General features: G+C 38.6%; 1 protein-coding gene across 2 annotated transcripts in view; it reads right to left on the bottom strand.

The window, feature by feature from the left end:
* Positions 1–436: 436 nt before the first annotated feature.
* Positions 437–15,949, bottom strand: part of PPP3CA (protein phosphatase 3 catalytic subunit alpha) — a 200,470-nt gene continuing 184,957 nt past the window's right edge. The window contains exons 11-14 of one of the 2 annotated variants that reach the window (XM_049814903.1): positions 12,423–12,507; positions 8,227–8,324; positions 5,468–5,497; positions 437–2,212 (exon numbers count right to left, since the gene is read on the bottom strand). In XM_049814903.1, coding sequence (XP_049670860.1) covers positions 2,019–2,212; positions 5,468–5,497; positions 8,227–8,324; positions 12,423–12,507 — 407 coding nt within the window. In that variant the 3' untranslated portion in view covers positions 437–2,018. The remainder of the gene's footprint in view (positions 2,213–5,467; positions 5,498–8,226; positions 8,325–12,422; positions 12,508–15,949) is intronic. The other variant, XM_049814904.1, reaches the window with a different exon arrangement.

Below are 15,949 nucleotides of genomic sequence, written 5' to 3'. Positions count from 1 at the left end.
GAACAAGGCAGAGCTTTGACAGTTCACCTCTGACGAAGAGAGCATTTGAAATCTGAAATGGTTGAAATTTTTTTTCCTTAAAGGAACATTGTAAATGATACTAATTGACCTTTTTTAACACTTCAAACGATGGGGGGGGGAAGCACACAGGGGGCACAGGTTTTCTTCTGCACTCTGCTTGGGGGATACATCCTACTCATTTTAATGAAAACCCAACTTTCTAACCAGAACCCGGGGGAAGTCTGCAGATGTTCAGTAGCCTAAAGCAGTTGGGTAAGAAATGATTTTTTTTCTTAGTAAAGAACTGACCTTGAATCGTGAAATGAGTCATTCTTCTCTTACAGCAACGGTCTTCTCCTGTCCAAAGTGAAAGAGAGCAACAAGCGCACACGCACGTGCGCTTCTGCGACTGAGCCAGCAAGAAAGGGAAGAGTGCTTAAGTTCATGCACATTTTTATTGAGTAGTAATATAAAATGCTTCTTTCATTGTTACAAGTGCATGCTTTGATTGCCAACATTTCGAAGTCAAATTACAAAGGCAAGGCTGTAGGCTGTAGTGAATTACTTGGGCACTTATACAATTGTTAAAAAATATCAATGGACTGTTTTGTTTTGTTTTGTTTCTTTTTCTTTTTTAGAATGAACCAGTTGAAACCCGTAACTGATATACAAAGGGAAAAAAGTGAAAAAATTACACATTTTGTGGCACATGACAGAACAGAACAAAATGACTAAACCATTATGACATTAACAGTTATCATGCATTTAGAATTTCACATGTAACTACAAACTTATTTAAATTTCACAAGGTTTGCTAAACATGCTACCCATCTATATGTGCACTGACAAGCTTATGTTAAAAACTTTAAGAATACTCTCCCCTTAGATTTTTCAAAGCTTTTTTTTTGATTACAAAATTTCAAAGGCATTAAGCATTTTTTTTTTAGAGAATATAAAGTACGCCAGTATACATACATTTCCAGTATAAGTCAGACCACTAAGCGCATTACAGTCCCATACAGGCCTATACAGCCATTTTTTCTTAAAAAACATGCATAGGCAGATTTTTACAGAATATAGATGCTTTTCACTGCACTTAATATGGTGTCTTGTTCACTATACTTAAAAATGCACCACTCATAAATATTTAAATTCAGCAAGCCACAACCAAGACTTGATTTACCAAAAAAACCCAGAAAACCCCCCAAACCAAACCCCCCTAAATATAAACAGCAAAAAAAGATAAATGTTATCATTATTCCAGTTTTTTTTTTTTAAACAAAGAAAAGGATAATTGCTGCCAAATTAGTAAGATAAGTGTTATATTTAAAGAAGGGCATTGAAGCACACTAAAGAAACCTGAGGTAAGCATAATCTGTACAAAATTAAACTGTCTCTCTCTCTCTCTCTCTCTCACGCTCTCTTTCTCTCTCTCTTTTTTTTTTTTTGGCATTTTAAACAAATTTCCAACATTCTTTTTTTTCTTTTTTTTTTTTTCTCTATATTTTTAAAGACTGCCTAATTTATTTCATAGCCATTGTCTGACAAGAGTAGCAAAACATTATCAATAAATAGTCCTTATTTAGTTTGTACATTTTGTTAAAAATGTTTTGATGTTGTCCATGTTTAGTGCTGCAACTGTAAACGTACAATAGTTAGTAAGAAATTAAACAAAGTTTCATGTCCAGTAACATAATAAAAGGCCTTTCAGTAACATATCTAGACGTTCCCAATGCAGTAGGAAAACATGTTCATTCCCCTAACTTTGCAATATATACCAGCACGAGCTTTCATTTCTCTACAAGCATTTTAAAGGCATATCCAAAGGAGGTGTCTCTCCCCCACCCCCCCTCCCACCAAATTAAAGTTGACGATCTCTTCGTAGATGATTTTTGTAAACTGAATCCAACACCTGGCCCCCAGAGCAAGTAAGCTATTATCAGAGGCAAGAACATCCCACTGCTGATGTGCAGCAACCCCATCGCGCCCTGCAGCTCACCCCCCCTCCCAGACAGTGGTCACTGAATATTGCTGCTATTACTGCCGTTGCTGTCCGTGCCATTAGTCTCTGTGGAGATTGCCTTGTTGATGGAGTTAAGGTTGGCATCGGATGGCACGTCTCTGCGCGGAGGCATTCGCTCATTAATTCGATCTAAGCCTTTGGCCTCTTCGAAGCTAGTGATCTTATGCTGGGGTGAAAATCCTTTGATAGCTAAATAAAGGATTATTAAAAAGTAAAATTAGCAAGGTAAAACTCTTGGCAGCTTTTCCCCCAACTTAGCAATGAGTGCGAAAGTCCTTCTTTGCGAAGGCGGCAATGAGAGGATCTGACAACACGACCGACTCCTTACCGTACTCGGAAAGAGCTGGGGGTTAACCAACCACCGCCGTCTCTTGCAACACAACTATTTTTTTCAACAAGATCAAATTCCGGTATTTTGTTGTCCACTGGGGTTCAGCTTCAAACGCTGAGAAGCTGACGTGAAACTACAGTTTGCAATTAGGAACCATGCTTAGGGCAGAGCCGTGAGCCGGTGAGTTAGCATTTGTCGTCATCACTTACAGCCTTAAAGACATCGTGCCTCGCCGGAACATCCTTTATCAGGCAAAACTCCCGTGTGACTTTCAAAGACCGGGGTAAAAAGCGCTGCCCAATTACAGGTGGCGATGACATGGTGAGGCCAGTTTGCGGGATATACATTAAAGCTATGGGAGATCTGGGGCGACCCTACAACAGGGTGTCTTATGTTCTCAACACAGGCGAGCTGCTTGTTGATCGCTCGGGGCGGTTAGCCTCCCCGACACATCCCTGGACTTCTAGAAAGCAGCTTGAGTCAAACAGCAGTAACGCCGTGCAACGCAGACCAGGGATATCGTAACCTTTGCGCATTTGTACAACTTTGGAAACGCACTGACAAAGGACCAAAGTTCCAACTGAACCTGAGGACTTTTGATCTGGCCTTCAGCGGCAACGTTGATGAGGCCACACCAACCTCAGAAGGCAGCCACAGGCTGGGGAATGTATTTGTAGAGTGTGATTTTTATTTTATTTGATTTTTTTTTCTCTCTTTAATTGAAGGGTTGAAGATCTTTAGATTTAAAGCACAAGAGAAAAAAGCACCGTAGGCAAAGAGCAGGTCACAACTCTGTAGATAATTTGCCATAGCCTTCTGTGTGTTTTTCTCTTATCTGCACCAAATCAATGCACTGCACTTCCAGAACTGGCACTTTTGCTATGTCTCTATCTTAACATGCCACAGAGCAGAAATGGTGTGTTAGTACCAGGAAGCTGCAAACTCCCTGAAGAGAAAATGGTAAGGGAGTTTCAAAGATCAAATTAGATATTTCTTCCCTCCCTTTATGTTCTCTTTACCCTGAAGTACTCCTGCTCTCCTTCCAATATGCAGTCCCGATTCTGGACAAGCTGGTAACTTCTGTTAAAAAAACCCAGCGAACAAACCCCAAACCCCAGAACATCCCTGGTACCAATCTACCAGTCCTTGCATTTTGGGGGGGGTGAGAAAAGCGTTTTCATGCTGATAGTTTTGCCAACCGTTCCTGTGAAAATGGATAGATCCTGCTTGCCTCAGGATTTAGTTCCTTAGCCAGTTTCACAAACTTTATATTGGAACTTTGTGAAGTGCATGGGTTTTAACATGTATTATACTTCAACTCAGAAAAACAACAACAACATAATGGTGATTAGTCAAGTGAGCAGGGATGGAGCAGTGAAAACAGAACAGGCCCTACAATGAGTTTTTTAATGGATTTTTTTTTTTTTTTCTTTATCTTCTACCACAAAAATGAGGATGTCTAACAAGCACCCAGGCCAATCCCTTAAAGCAATAGTTTAATGGATGGCCGTGTTGAAGCTGAAACACTTGCTGTGTGCTGGAGCTTGCCGGTAGCACAGCCCAGTTGGTGTTATCGGGCCCTGAATCAGACTGCAGATGGACAATTGGTAAAGGGCAAAACATTCTCCAACGTTAGCTTCGTCTGCGTAGACTAGTCATTACGACTACTGTTACAGTGTCTAACTAGCAAGGATGGTAAATCAAGAATTAACTTGAAGGGTGCGTATTGCTGGAATGGGGGCATGTTCAATTGAATGTATTTCAAGCAGACAGGTTATCGTCTGTAATAATGAGGAAGGTGCTCTGCTGTAGTTGCTGGTCAGACAACGAGTATTAGCAGTTTACATTGAGAGTATACTAAAACACAACACATAGTCACAGAAAATCACAGAAAACAGCCAAACTGTCAACGAGAATGCACACTGCAGATTAGAGATTGCCGATAGGAATAGATAATTCCAACATAAATAGCAGCTTACTCACTGCTATTTAGAAAGCAGTTGTATTTTCTCTTACTTGTTTGTTCTGTAATTTTATTCACTGCTTTACAAAAATCAAAAACAAATTCAACTGGCCAAAAGGGCACATCTTACCAACGGACAGCAATCATCAGATTTTTTTTTTTTTTTTTTTTTAACTAAAAAAAAAAATACCCACAGAAAATTTGAGAGGGGCAAGAACAAAATACAACTGAATAATTTTGTTTTAAAGGGGAATTCTGACAATTCTTCTTCCAAAACTTTATAATGCTGAATATTGCGCATCTACATTGCAATATGTGATTATTTAGGTTTTAACTGTAGCATTAAAAATTGCTTAAGGGTTAAATTAGAGGTCTGTCAATAAAGCACCATAGTTTTCAATACTAAACATTCAGAAATCTTCTGAGGCAGCCAGTCACTTTATATTTGTAGCTAAAATGGTGCTGGTGTTAATGGTTGCTCTAATGTAAATATCCAGTGTGTAAACTGCCACTACCAGAGGAAGCAGACATCTTGCAGACAAATGTCTCATGTTGTTTTACTTCTAAAGAGAAACAGAAACATGCTGAACTGTAACAAAAGACCAATAATTTTTTTTTTACTAGTGACCTAAAAGAAAGGAAACAAAACGAAGCAAAAAAAAAAAAAAAAAAAGAAAAAGGGGAAAAAGCCCCCCAACCCAAAACAAAAAGAGAGACTATTTCTAAAAAGCTGTGTGTTTTCCTCCACCAGAGATTGCTGAGGATGGTTTGAGGTGAAGACAAGACCCAGCCTCCAGCTCACAGCTTTTGAGCTATGTGTCACAGAGCATTTACGAGCTGCTGCCGAGTTATGTCCCGTGAAATCCAGGTCCCCTGATCTCCTCCTGTGGCATTACTCAGTGCTTAGTTCAACATACAGCAATTCCAACGTGAGTGTAACTTTCGGAACAAAAAACCCCGCAACAACAGCAACAACAAAAAAACCACCAAAAAACGTTTTCCCCTTTAAAGCAATTACATTTTGGTTAATACCGAGCCACAATTGTTAGCCCAACACCCACACAATCTGTACAAGCTACAGCAAAATGAATACACCCAGCAGAGCCCTTATCTGTTGTGGCACCAACAGAAAGGGGACTGGCCAATTTACCTTCATCAGCCTCAATAGCCTCAACAGTAGCTGAAGAGAAGAAAGGGGTAGCAAAACGAATGAGAAAAATGAGCAGAGGATTTTAACTCCAAGAACAAGTCAGTGAATAGCAAAGGAGCTACAACACTAATGTTACTGTAAGTGCTGGATTTTGGCAAAACAGACACACAGAGAAATGCTTACACAAAAACAATAATTTGCAGATTGAATTAAGCTATAGCTTGTTTTGAAGCAGAAGTTTCACATACTAAAAGTTTTTAAAGACACATTTGAGTAGTTTTCTTTTGACTCAAAAGAACTACAAAATGAAAATGTCTTCCATATTGCACATCTGACCTGAAAAGGTCATTATATAATTCTCCCAGCTTTGAATAAGAGCAGTTTGATTTGCCCTGTCAAAAGAGACCGAAAAATGGCATAAAGCCATCACACAAACTTCGTACCACTTATGATGTCAGCTTGAAATGTATTAGCTGCCAGTACGAGGCAGAAGAGCCACATATACAACTTCTCAGAATGATTTTTTTTCTCTCTTCTGACGAAAAGAAACTTCCCCACAGCATGGGACAGAGTTTGCTCAGACAGCTTTGCCTTTGCTTGCAATCTTGCCCAGTCTGCTGCATCTGTAAGTGCCCTTCTTGCCAACCCCATCTCCGAAAACAGCATTCTTCTAGTATTTTATTTAAATCAATGGACATAGATACAAGACTGAAAGCTGTTGGACCTCCAAAATTGCAAAGCCTGGTCAGAGAGAGAAACGTTTGTAACCGGGAGCTTGCTGCAGTGTTAGAAATACCATGTTACCACTGTTTTGAAACCGTTCATTGTTCTTAAAGACAGAATTTTATTTGAATTCTACCCATCAGCTTTGGCGTGAATTTGTTTCTACAGTCAGAAATTTAGAAGCTGGTGCAAATCAGCAAATGCAATTCAATATACCAATGGTACAGCTCAAATATTTTAATAAAAATTTGATTCTCAAGAACTTCTCTGGTTTAGAGAATAGCTCAAGAAGCCAAGTTTTTAGGAATTCCTCTCTTCTTTTTTGTCTTACTTTCCCCTACATAAAAGCTTTTTTCATCCTCCATAAAACTCAAACAATTTTTTTTTAATTAGGATGTTAAATATGGATTGAGAGCAATATTAAAATACTTATGCTATTATCTTGCTGCATGGGGAAATGAGAGGAGCTAACCTGCATGCACCAAGATAAGCCTATGCCTCTCAAGCTACAGAGCAAGAGAGATGGCAAAAATCAAGGAACGAAACCAATGCAAACTTAAAAGAAAAGGAAACACCATAAGTAGGATGAGAAATTAAAATGATTAACCAGATCCGAACCAGCACTGACACATTAGAAAAAAAATGAAGACTAAAATGTATACTTCCACAACAGAACATACCACTCATATGTTCTGTTAATACGTATGGTAATACGAATGTGTGCTTAACAGAAACTATGTAAAGTTCAGATTATTTGGTGAATGGGGTACTGTGTGTTAACTAATGCAGAAGCTTGTGTATAGTAATGTTTTACTAAGCCAGAATACTGCAGTATGAGGAGATTTTCCTTTCAGCCATTGTAACAAGAACTTTAGGCAATTTTCTCAAATTCATTTCAATTCCTAATATTTTGCCAGGGCAACAATAGCAGTTTTCTTGGACCAATTCTTCTGACAAATGTAAAGCAACTATATGGAGAAAAGCCTAGGTAAAGACCACAACCCCATTAAGAAAGGCATCCTGTGGAATCATATTGCAGCATTTTCAAAGCAGAACGTTACTATGTCTGTAACACACAAGTCATCAAAAAGAAAAAAGGGAGGGGAGAAAAGGGGAAAAGAAGGTTTACCACCGTATACCTGAATCTTCTGGGTAAAAGAGACAGTAAAGGGAAAAATACAGAGAAAGAATGCTCCGGGAAGGAAACAGGAAAACAAGAGGCTGAGACTGTGTTAAGGTTATAAAGCATTTCTATTTCTTACATCTACTGCCAACAGAACCTCAATAAGCACGAGACATTCTTGTGTGCCTGCAATATACTCTACAGCAATACACACAGAAAAAAAGGAGAGCTTACAGTAGTAAATGAAATACTTTGCAGCTCCTTATTCCAAAAGGAATATTTCATCAAAGGCAGCCCTACTATAGACTTACAGATTTCCTGTAACTAGAAGCACTTGGAATAAAACTGAACTGACAATCTGTATTATGTTTGTGTACAAGGCAAATGCAGTGTTTGTAAGAGCCTCCCTTCACTTGGGCTTAAATCAGAGGGAAATTGTTATCATGCTGTCACCTAGAATTGCTAGGAGAGAAAATCTAATTCTAGAGCTATTTTCCATTAGTGATTCTCTATGAAGAAGAACAAATCAGATAAAATAAGAATTTGAGTGTCATTATCCAAGCTGAACATTCAGTGCCCTGTGTATCAAAGGCTGCTCTCAAAAAAACCCCCAAAGATGCTGTAAACTGTGGAAAGAGCGCACTTTAAATGCAATGCTGACCTACCATTCTGAACAGTTGATTTTCTGGGACTTTTTTTCCTCCCTCTTTCTTTGTAAATCAGTGGTACGCAATAAGTCTTGAGAAGTGGCCTTACATGAACTGCTCGCAAATGCTCCAGTACAACAAACCGCCTGTTTTATTCTGTCCTTTATTTTTTTCCGAGAAGACTGCGGTTATTTTTCTTGGGTTCTGCAGTTGAAAACCAATTGGTTTTTTTACACATAATGACACACACAGGCAAACATGCTTACCGCTTTGCAGTGTTTGTTTTCCTCCAGAGAGCACACCACTGGGCAGCATTCCTGTTGGAGTCAAACCTTTCAGCGTCAGCACACTTTCACTCTCTTCTCTGCAGAGGGAAAAAAACCCCAAAAGTGAATAACTGTCTTTTTTTTTTTTAAACACAGAACACATTTTAGACACCTTAAGCTACACCTGCCCTGCAATGAGTTGGTTATCTCCAATCTCCTTACCAAGTTAAGACTGAATCTGGTAATAACACCCGCAGCAGTACAGTTCCCCGCGCTGCTATGGAAGTGGTTCACCTTTGCACCACACCATACAGAGACTCCCGCTATAGTTAACGCTATAACCTGCATCTATGAAACAAAGTATGACATACATTTGAATATATATTCATAAACCCACAAACTTGATGGGAGGAGGACCAAAGGAGCAGTTATTGCCAACAACACATTTAAATGTCTTGCACCGTGTGGTCCAAAATCAACTTAAATTGTTGTTTTGCTTTTGTCTATACTAGCAGTCAGGTGCGTTATTTATTAATGATCACCATCCACTTAAAAAAAGGCAGCTAAAAGCTCATTAAAATTAATAAGCACTTCCACCCTTACTAGGATTGTTCTTAATAGTTTTCTATACTAAAAATGGTACTGAATTCAAGAAAAATGTTTTCGGAAACCTAAATATGTTTTGTCAGTCTTTAAATACATACAGTTTTTAATATATGGCAACAGGAATACAACGGCTCTATCCAGACAAGCTGTTAAATACAGCTTTCTACGAGCACCGTAATGCTGTCTGTGATGACATACTTTCTCAGCAGCAAAATTGACCCCAATTCTTTAAGGGAAACCTATTCTGAAGTGCTTTACTTTGAAATATATAATGACAGTAAGCTGGAGGAAGCAAACACAAAGACAGAATTTAGTTCCATGTTCACTTGAGGATAATGTGGTTTTGTCTATCAAAACTGTCTCTCAACAATTCTACTACTTACAGTTTTCTTTAGACCTACGTGCCCTGAATTACTCATGTATTTCAAACAACTCTTGTGTACCTACTACATATACTCTTCAAGTTCTATTTTTAGTTTGAAAATGATTCTCCTTGTACACACTTTTCTTTGTGTAATAGTCAAAATCAAATTGTGACTGTTTTCCTTGCAAGTTTCCTAAGCAATCAGAACTAATGCAACAGCCAAATATTTCCAGAATCAACACAGTATTTTCAACATCGAGTTATACACCAAAGTTTTTGCTTTCTCTTGATTATTTGCCCCTGCAAGCAAATGCATAATCTGCATTTTCAATTCAGTCTGTTTAATCTCTCTCTTTTTTAAAAATTAGACCGCAATGGCATTTTTAGCTTCACCTTCATAAGATAAGTTTATTCACTGTATTTTTATTATCTTCAAACTGCATATTCCCAAGAAACCTCTGTATCACAAATTGTGAGATTTTTTTTTAGCCTTCAGTATTCCTTATTTTCTAGCTGATGTCCTTTAATTCCATTCAAAAAAAAGGAAAATAAACTGACGTTTACATATATATAAATAAACTGGTAAATAATATTTTATTTACCTCCCTCTTGTCTAAATATATCCAAAGAAAAGTCAGACTTGAGAAAAAAAGTCACAGAGAGGCAATGACAGGGAATCGTGAGCTCTTCCACTGAGCTTAAGCCAATCTTTCTATGCTGGCTATTCTCAGCAAAGCTCATTTATAACCTTTGAAACTCAATACAACATTATTTTTATATCTAATTCTGAGACAAAAGTGGCTGAAATGGTCTCAGTTTTACATTCAGGTTACATCCTTGAGGAAGCTGGCAACTCTGGCTCAGAGAAGAGATGTTCGACCGAGCCCTTTGAAGATGGTCACATCAGGTGCTGATCGTTCGGAGACGCTTTTCAAGAATTAGTGAAAAAATGTCATAAACCAGCAATGACTCAAACAGGAACTTCAAAGGTTTCTGAAATAGGCTGGTTTAGATGATGGTGTCACTGCAGTCTTTACAGGGTTATACCGAGTTATCAGACACAAAAGGGGATTGTGCTGGCAAGACAGAAAAAAGAACCCAGGCTGTTCTATAGGAACAGTATTTGCAAGATTAACCTCATGTAATCTTTGCTGTCTAGAAGCCTGGCACCTAGCTGAGGAGAATCAATCTTTCCCAGCTAAAGAGGAGGGGGGCAATGGTGGCTGGGATGAAACGTCACTCATCCCCCTGGAAGACGGGTCAGCAAAACTGCCCATCGGAGGTACCTGTTTATTTGCTGACTATGCCTCTGACGACAGTAAGGATGTATTTGCTGGTTAAAGCTAAGGGAGAACAAATATACTCTTCATTTTCAGTCCTTCCTGCAGTGTTTTAAGGTCCATCGGTAACCAAGAACTGTAAAAGGCTCAGCAGCTTCAGTGAGTGAACCGCTGGCTTCTCTTCTACCACATACAGTCAATTCTGGTCTGCTGGAGTTGTTGGGATGGCGTAAAAAAATGTCTCATGAACAACTCTGAGAAGAATTTGACTTCTTTTCAGGGAAAGATCAAGTATGATTTCCATCAGTGCCTTAAGATGTTGATTTTCATGAAATAATTTAAGAGGGCTCAAAGTTTCAAATGGTGCTAAAACCCTAAGCTATGAGGCTTATGCATATCGCTTTAGACAGGGCACGTGCAAGAATTATCCTGTACCCTTCTTCCACCCCTGATACCATAGAAAGCTTCTGCCCCATAGTTCCCTTTGAAAAAGTCTTTCACATATAGGCGACGTCAATTACCTGCAAGTTAACAAAACTCAAACATGGCAGCTGAGCATCCAATTTCAGGCCCTTCTGCATATTAAAGTTCACATTTCTGTTGAATTAATCCTGTATTTCAAAAGGCGCTCCACAACAAAATACAGCAGATTCAGAAGCTGCACTTCAAGGTTACAGGAGAAAGCCAGGTTTCCCAAACTTTGTTTGCTCAGCTATCATCAGAGAAAAATAATCATGCTGTTTTATGAAGGTGGTGGCAATGTCGGCTCCCGGCTCTCTGCCAGACTCGGTACAGAGGAGCAGGTGGAAACATTTGATTGCTCCCCCGTCTTGTTTAGGGAAAAGGCATGATGCCAACTTTTCCTTTTTTTTTTTTTTTTTGATAGGTACCACTTTGAAGTAGCTTGTGCATCACTAGTAATTCACATATAACGCTTTGGGAACCCCAGGTACAAAGTCCTCCGTGCCAGTACGCTATTTAAAGCTATGCTGCTGCAATATGCAACGTGTGGGCCAACTGCTGCGTCCATGCAAAGGCCCAGTGACAACCTGCCCACTGCTTGCATGCTGCAGAAGAGTCTCAAAGCAAGCAAGTTTGAGAGTTTCACCTGAAATTAAGAGTATATTCTTCAAGGAACTATTTTTATTTTCTGTTTTTTATATCAATCATACAATCATACCAATACATTTTTTAAAAATCCCTTGATTTTGCACTAACCATTTTACAGCCATAAACTGACTACAACAGAGCAACATACAATTTCCTGCGAAAAAAATCCCTCTGCTGAAAGGGGGGAGAACTGTATTTTCTATATTTAGACCACAGCACGGTACAGCATGTTTTCTCTTCTGCTCAGAGACATCAGATGGAGAGTTCTAAACATTGGGTAGCAATTAGTTACTCATGTTCATGTGTTCGGAGGAGTGCAGCCCAAGGTAACGAGTTGCTGTTGTCTGCACAACGATTTCCTGGACTTTTAGTTAAATGACCCTAATGCTATCATCTTTAATCATCTTTACTCATGACTGTAGCAACAACTACAGGTGATAAAGTGGGACACTTGGCTTCCTTTTTAATGAGACATGATGTGGAACGTGCCCTTTCTCCACATTTAACTCTTGCCTTGCAGTGGCTAAGACTTAATTAGTACACCTGGTGAGCAAAAGTCTTTTAAAAAAAGGGTAATTGCAATTTTCTTCGCTGATGTCTTTTGTTTGTTCGGCTGGTATATGTTCAGCAAAAGCCCCGAGGAAGATTATTCAGAGCCATAATAAATAGCAGTATTGTATAAATAAAACAAGTTTTAAAAGGTTCCAGTAAAACTCAGTTGGGTGGTATACTAAAATATCAAATTTGCTGTTTGATTAACAGTAGAGTGCTCTAAGTAATCATTCAAAGATGTCCTTTAACATCAAAAAAGAATCTGAAACAGCACAAAACCTTACCTTAACACTGAGAAAACTCTAGCCATTTTTCCTATTGCTCTTATCTTGTTCCTTATAACCTCCTTTCGAGCAGCAGCTGTTGCTCCTATGGAAAACACATTAAAAACCGTTATAGGGATTTGTAAATGATACATCACTATTCTGAACTCCAAATACAAGAAACATCATATTAATGGTTTACCAACAAACTAAGCCACATTTGTAGTCAAAACCAACAATACTAAATTTTTTTTGTTATTTACAGCCCAAGACTGATCACTTTTGAACAACCTAGTTATTAGTACCTTTAGACATGTGATCTTTTTCCTGCTACACATTAAAGCTGCGTGTTTTTTCATCAATGTAACCTAATTTTCTATTTCAAAAACATTTTCAGAGACCATGCTCGTTTGAAAATGAGTTTCTTAGAAAATAGTCAAAATGCCAAAAAGATATTCAACATGAACAGTGCCCAAACCATAAAAAAAAAAAGAGTTCAAAGAAAAGTTAAACAACAATGGAGTTAAAATCTATTTCATAGTCTTACCATTTTAAGTGAAACCCAATCATGTTTCTCTTAATTTTCTAAAAAAAGTGAGTGGGTTAAGCGTAAGGCCAAGAGGGTCCAGTTAGGGTTTTCCCATCCCTACTTTAAAAGTATTTAAATGGTTATAAAACCTAAAGGCAGAGTCCTGGAAACCGGCATGAAAAGGCGGGGATTGCATTGGCTGGCAGTGGTTAAGAGAGTTCCACAGAGCAACTTCCTTCTCATCACTGCTCAAAATTACAATTACTTTGAAATTGGTGAACTCACACAATAATCTGCCTTAAAAAACCCATATACTGGAACAGAGACTACAGGTCAGCTAAGTTTGCATGTGTACTCGTTACTTGGCTATCATCAAAACCTAGAATAATGTCTGTGCATCCAAGAGAGAACCACCTGAACGGGAAAAGCAAATAGTACTAAGTTACCAGAACGAGGAATTTCTTTTAATAAGGACCTCCCGTGTCCCCGAGAAAATGCCACGTTAGACTAAGTAAACCGGTTTAATTGAATTATCACACTCATAACCACACACATCATGAAGGTTTCTCCCAAAGGTTTCTGAGTGATAGGTAACCTTGGCTTGTACGGATGCTGCCTGACAACTCCTGCCTCCGAGGTTCAGGAGGGCAACCTGAAAACCACTACGCATCACGATAACGCTTCTTCCTTTGCTGCTCCAGACGTCAGGGACAAAAAATGAAAACGTCTATTTTCAATTCCTAGCAAACTGATCCATTTTATAAAGCGGCGTCTATCGCGGAAGCTAAAACAGCAGAAAGGGCTGAAAATGAGGGGGGACGTTACGGCAGCAGAGGGGACGGCCCCGGGGAGCCGAGGCAGCGGCGGAGACAGCCGCCCCGGCGCACCGGGCAGGGGAGCGGGGCGCTGCCCAACGTGGGCGATGGGTGCAAGAGCGGGGGTACGGACTGGGAGATGTTCGTACGTCTGCTGAGGAGTGTGAAGGAGACGTCTCACAGTCAGGCTTTTGCACGCACCCATCTTTTGGGGCAGCTATTAAACGCATTACTTCCAGGCATTTCTAACTGTCCACTTAGGCTGTCTGGAAATTATGAGCCTGTATCTTGAAGTTCAAACTGAAAGAAACTACGCTCAGAATGATGGCTTTCAAATCTCCCACGTATGAAGATAAGGTGTAAAAAAATACAAAGATATAGATAGGCATAAGTGTCTAATTCTAGACAACAAAGAGTGGGAGAAACAGCTGTAATGCAGCTGTAACTGAATTAAATATATTTGTAACAGCTTAATGGAAAATTTAAATTAAACGGCAATGATTCCGTTGGGTTCTTCAGGAAATAGAGGGGGTACATTCCTGCCTCACAGTTACTACAATCTCACTGAATTGTACTCTCAAGATACACAAGACATGGTTTTCCTCCTTTTTTACTCTGAAAGCACTTAAACACAACTTGCCTCCCACCCCCCCCCCAATGTAACTAACCCTACTTGTTTATTACAAACGCACACTGTTCTAGTTGGTCTTAGAAGTATATTCAACTGTCTTCAGTCACTGTTTAACTTCCAGAAAAGTTGAGCACTGAAAACTGGAATTATAATTTATGACCAAAGTGAAATACAATGCCCTACACTTAAATATAAAATGAGAATGGAAAAAAATACTTAATCATAAAACACAGCAGGCTCAAAGGCAGTATTTTGTTTCTCATCAATACACATAAAAGGTTACTAAAAATACACTTAAAAGATTTCCTAATTTGTAACAGATCTGTGAAAATGACTTAAAATAGTCTCTGCTTACTAAATATTACTAATGATTTTACTTATCCTATTTGTTTTTTTAAAACATTATTTGCTAAATAATGCACCTGCTATTTGCAACGTTTTGTGGCCCTGTTAGTTTTGAGTGAATACTACTAACGTGATATGGTATTTGGATTCCCTAACTAGTTATATATGAAGCTTAGACTCACATTTCAAGTGTGACTACTCCAGTTTAGTATTCTGAAATTCACCACTACTGCAAATCCTTATGAATTACTTTAGATACACTTAAAAGCATGCACTTATGTGAAAGGAAATGGGTCATAACCTTAGAACTGGCTATGAGTAAAAGGGTTAATTTTAGCCTTTGCAAACGTTGCCTGATATCCTCTTAAGTTTTTACTTTTCTTTCAATATCTAAAGAAACCCTATTTGCATGAAGGAACTTGGGGGAAAAAAAAAATAATCATGAACACAGCCAAGTTTAAAATCAGAGTGGAAAAATTATTTGGCAGGTAGAATAAAAGCTTTGAATCTTAATTCAGTAATTTAACAAGTTCTATTGGATTTCGGATTTGTAGCATCCAAACACAGATCTTGCAAGTCGGATATGTAGGACTTGGGTGAAATGTAATTTAGGCCTTCAGATTAAGAAACAGATCAACGAAAAAAACCCCTATAAAGTCTGAAAATATTCTGAGATGTAGGATTGAACAGACAGAAAACAATATTGAGTAAAAAAGCCAACCCCAAATGTCTCAGTGGTATCCTAAGATATTATATATTATCTAATTAAGCACTAGGCAAATTAATTAAACTTAAGCCTTCCAACTTATTGAATACCTTTCTTCTGGGCATAAATGGGATCTTCTTATGAATTCCAAAGGGGGGGAAAGAAAAAGATCAGTGATGTTTGTAGAATGAAAATAAAAAATAATATAGAACATTTGACAACATCAATGGAAACGCAATGTTTAAGTAAAGTCTGAAAAACAGAAAAGAAACAAATTAGGCAGGAAACATCCAAAAGGAAAGAAACAGATTGAGAACGATGGGGAAAAAGAAAAAGAAACCTTTGCGGCTTAAAGCCTTGTTAGTAGGTGTTGCAGGAAACCAACATGCAGGCAGAAGATCAGCAGCGAAGATTAGCCTCGGTGTTACCACCCACCCCTTGGACGTATACTTTCTCCTACATTATTGCAGCTGCTTTGATAAGGCTTAATCACTTCTCAGAAACAGTCCCCCCAGTTTATGT

Source organism: Accipiter gentilis, chromosome 12 (assembly GCF_929443795.1).
Source record: "Accipiter gentilis chromosome 12, bAccGen1.1, whole genome shotgun sequence".
NCBI lineage: Eukaryota > Metazoa > Chordata > Aves > Accipitriformes > Accipitridae > Astur > Astur gentilis.
The sequence above is the reverse complement of the archived record's forward strand: the minus strand, read 5'-3'. Positions and strand labels throughout refer to the sequence as shown.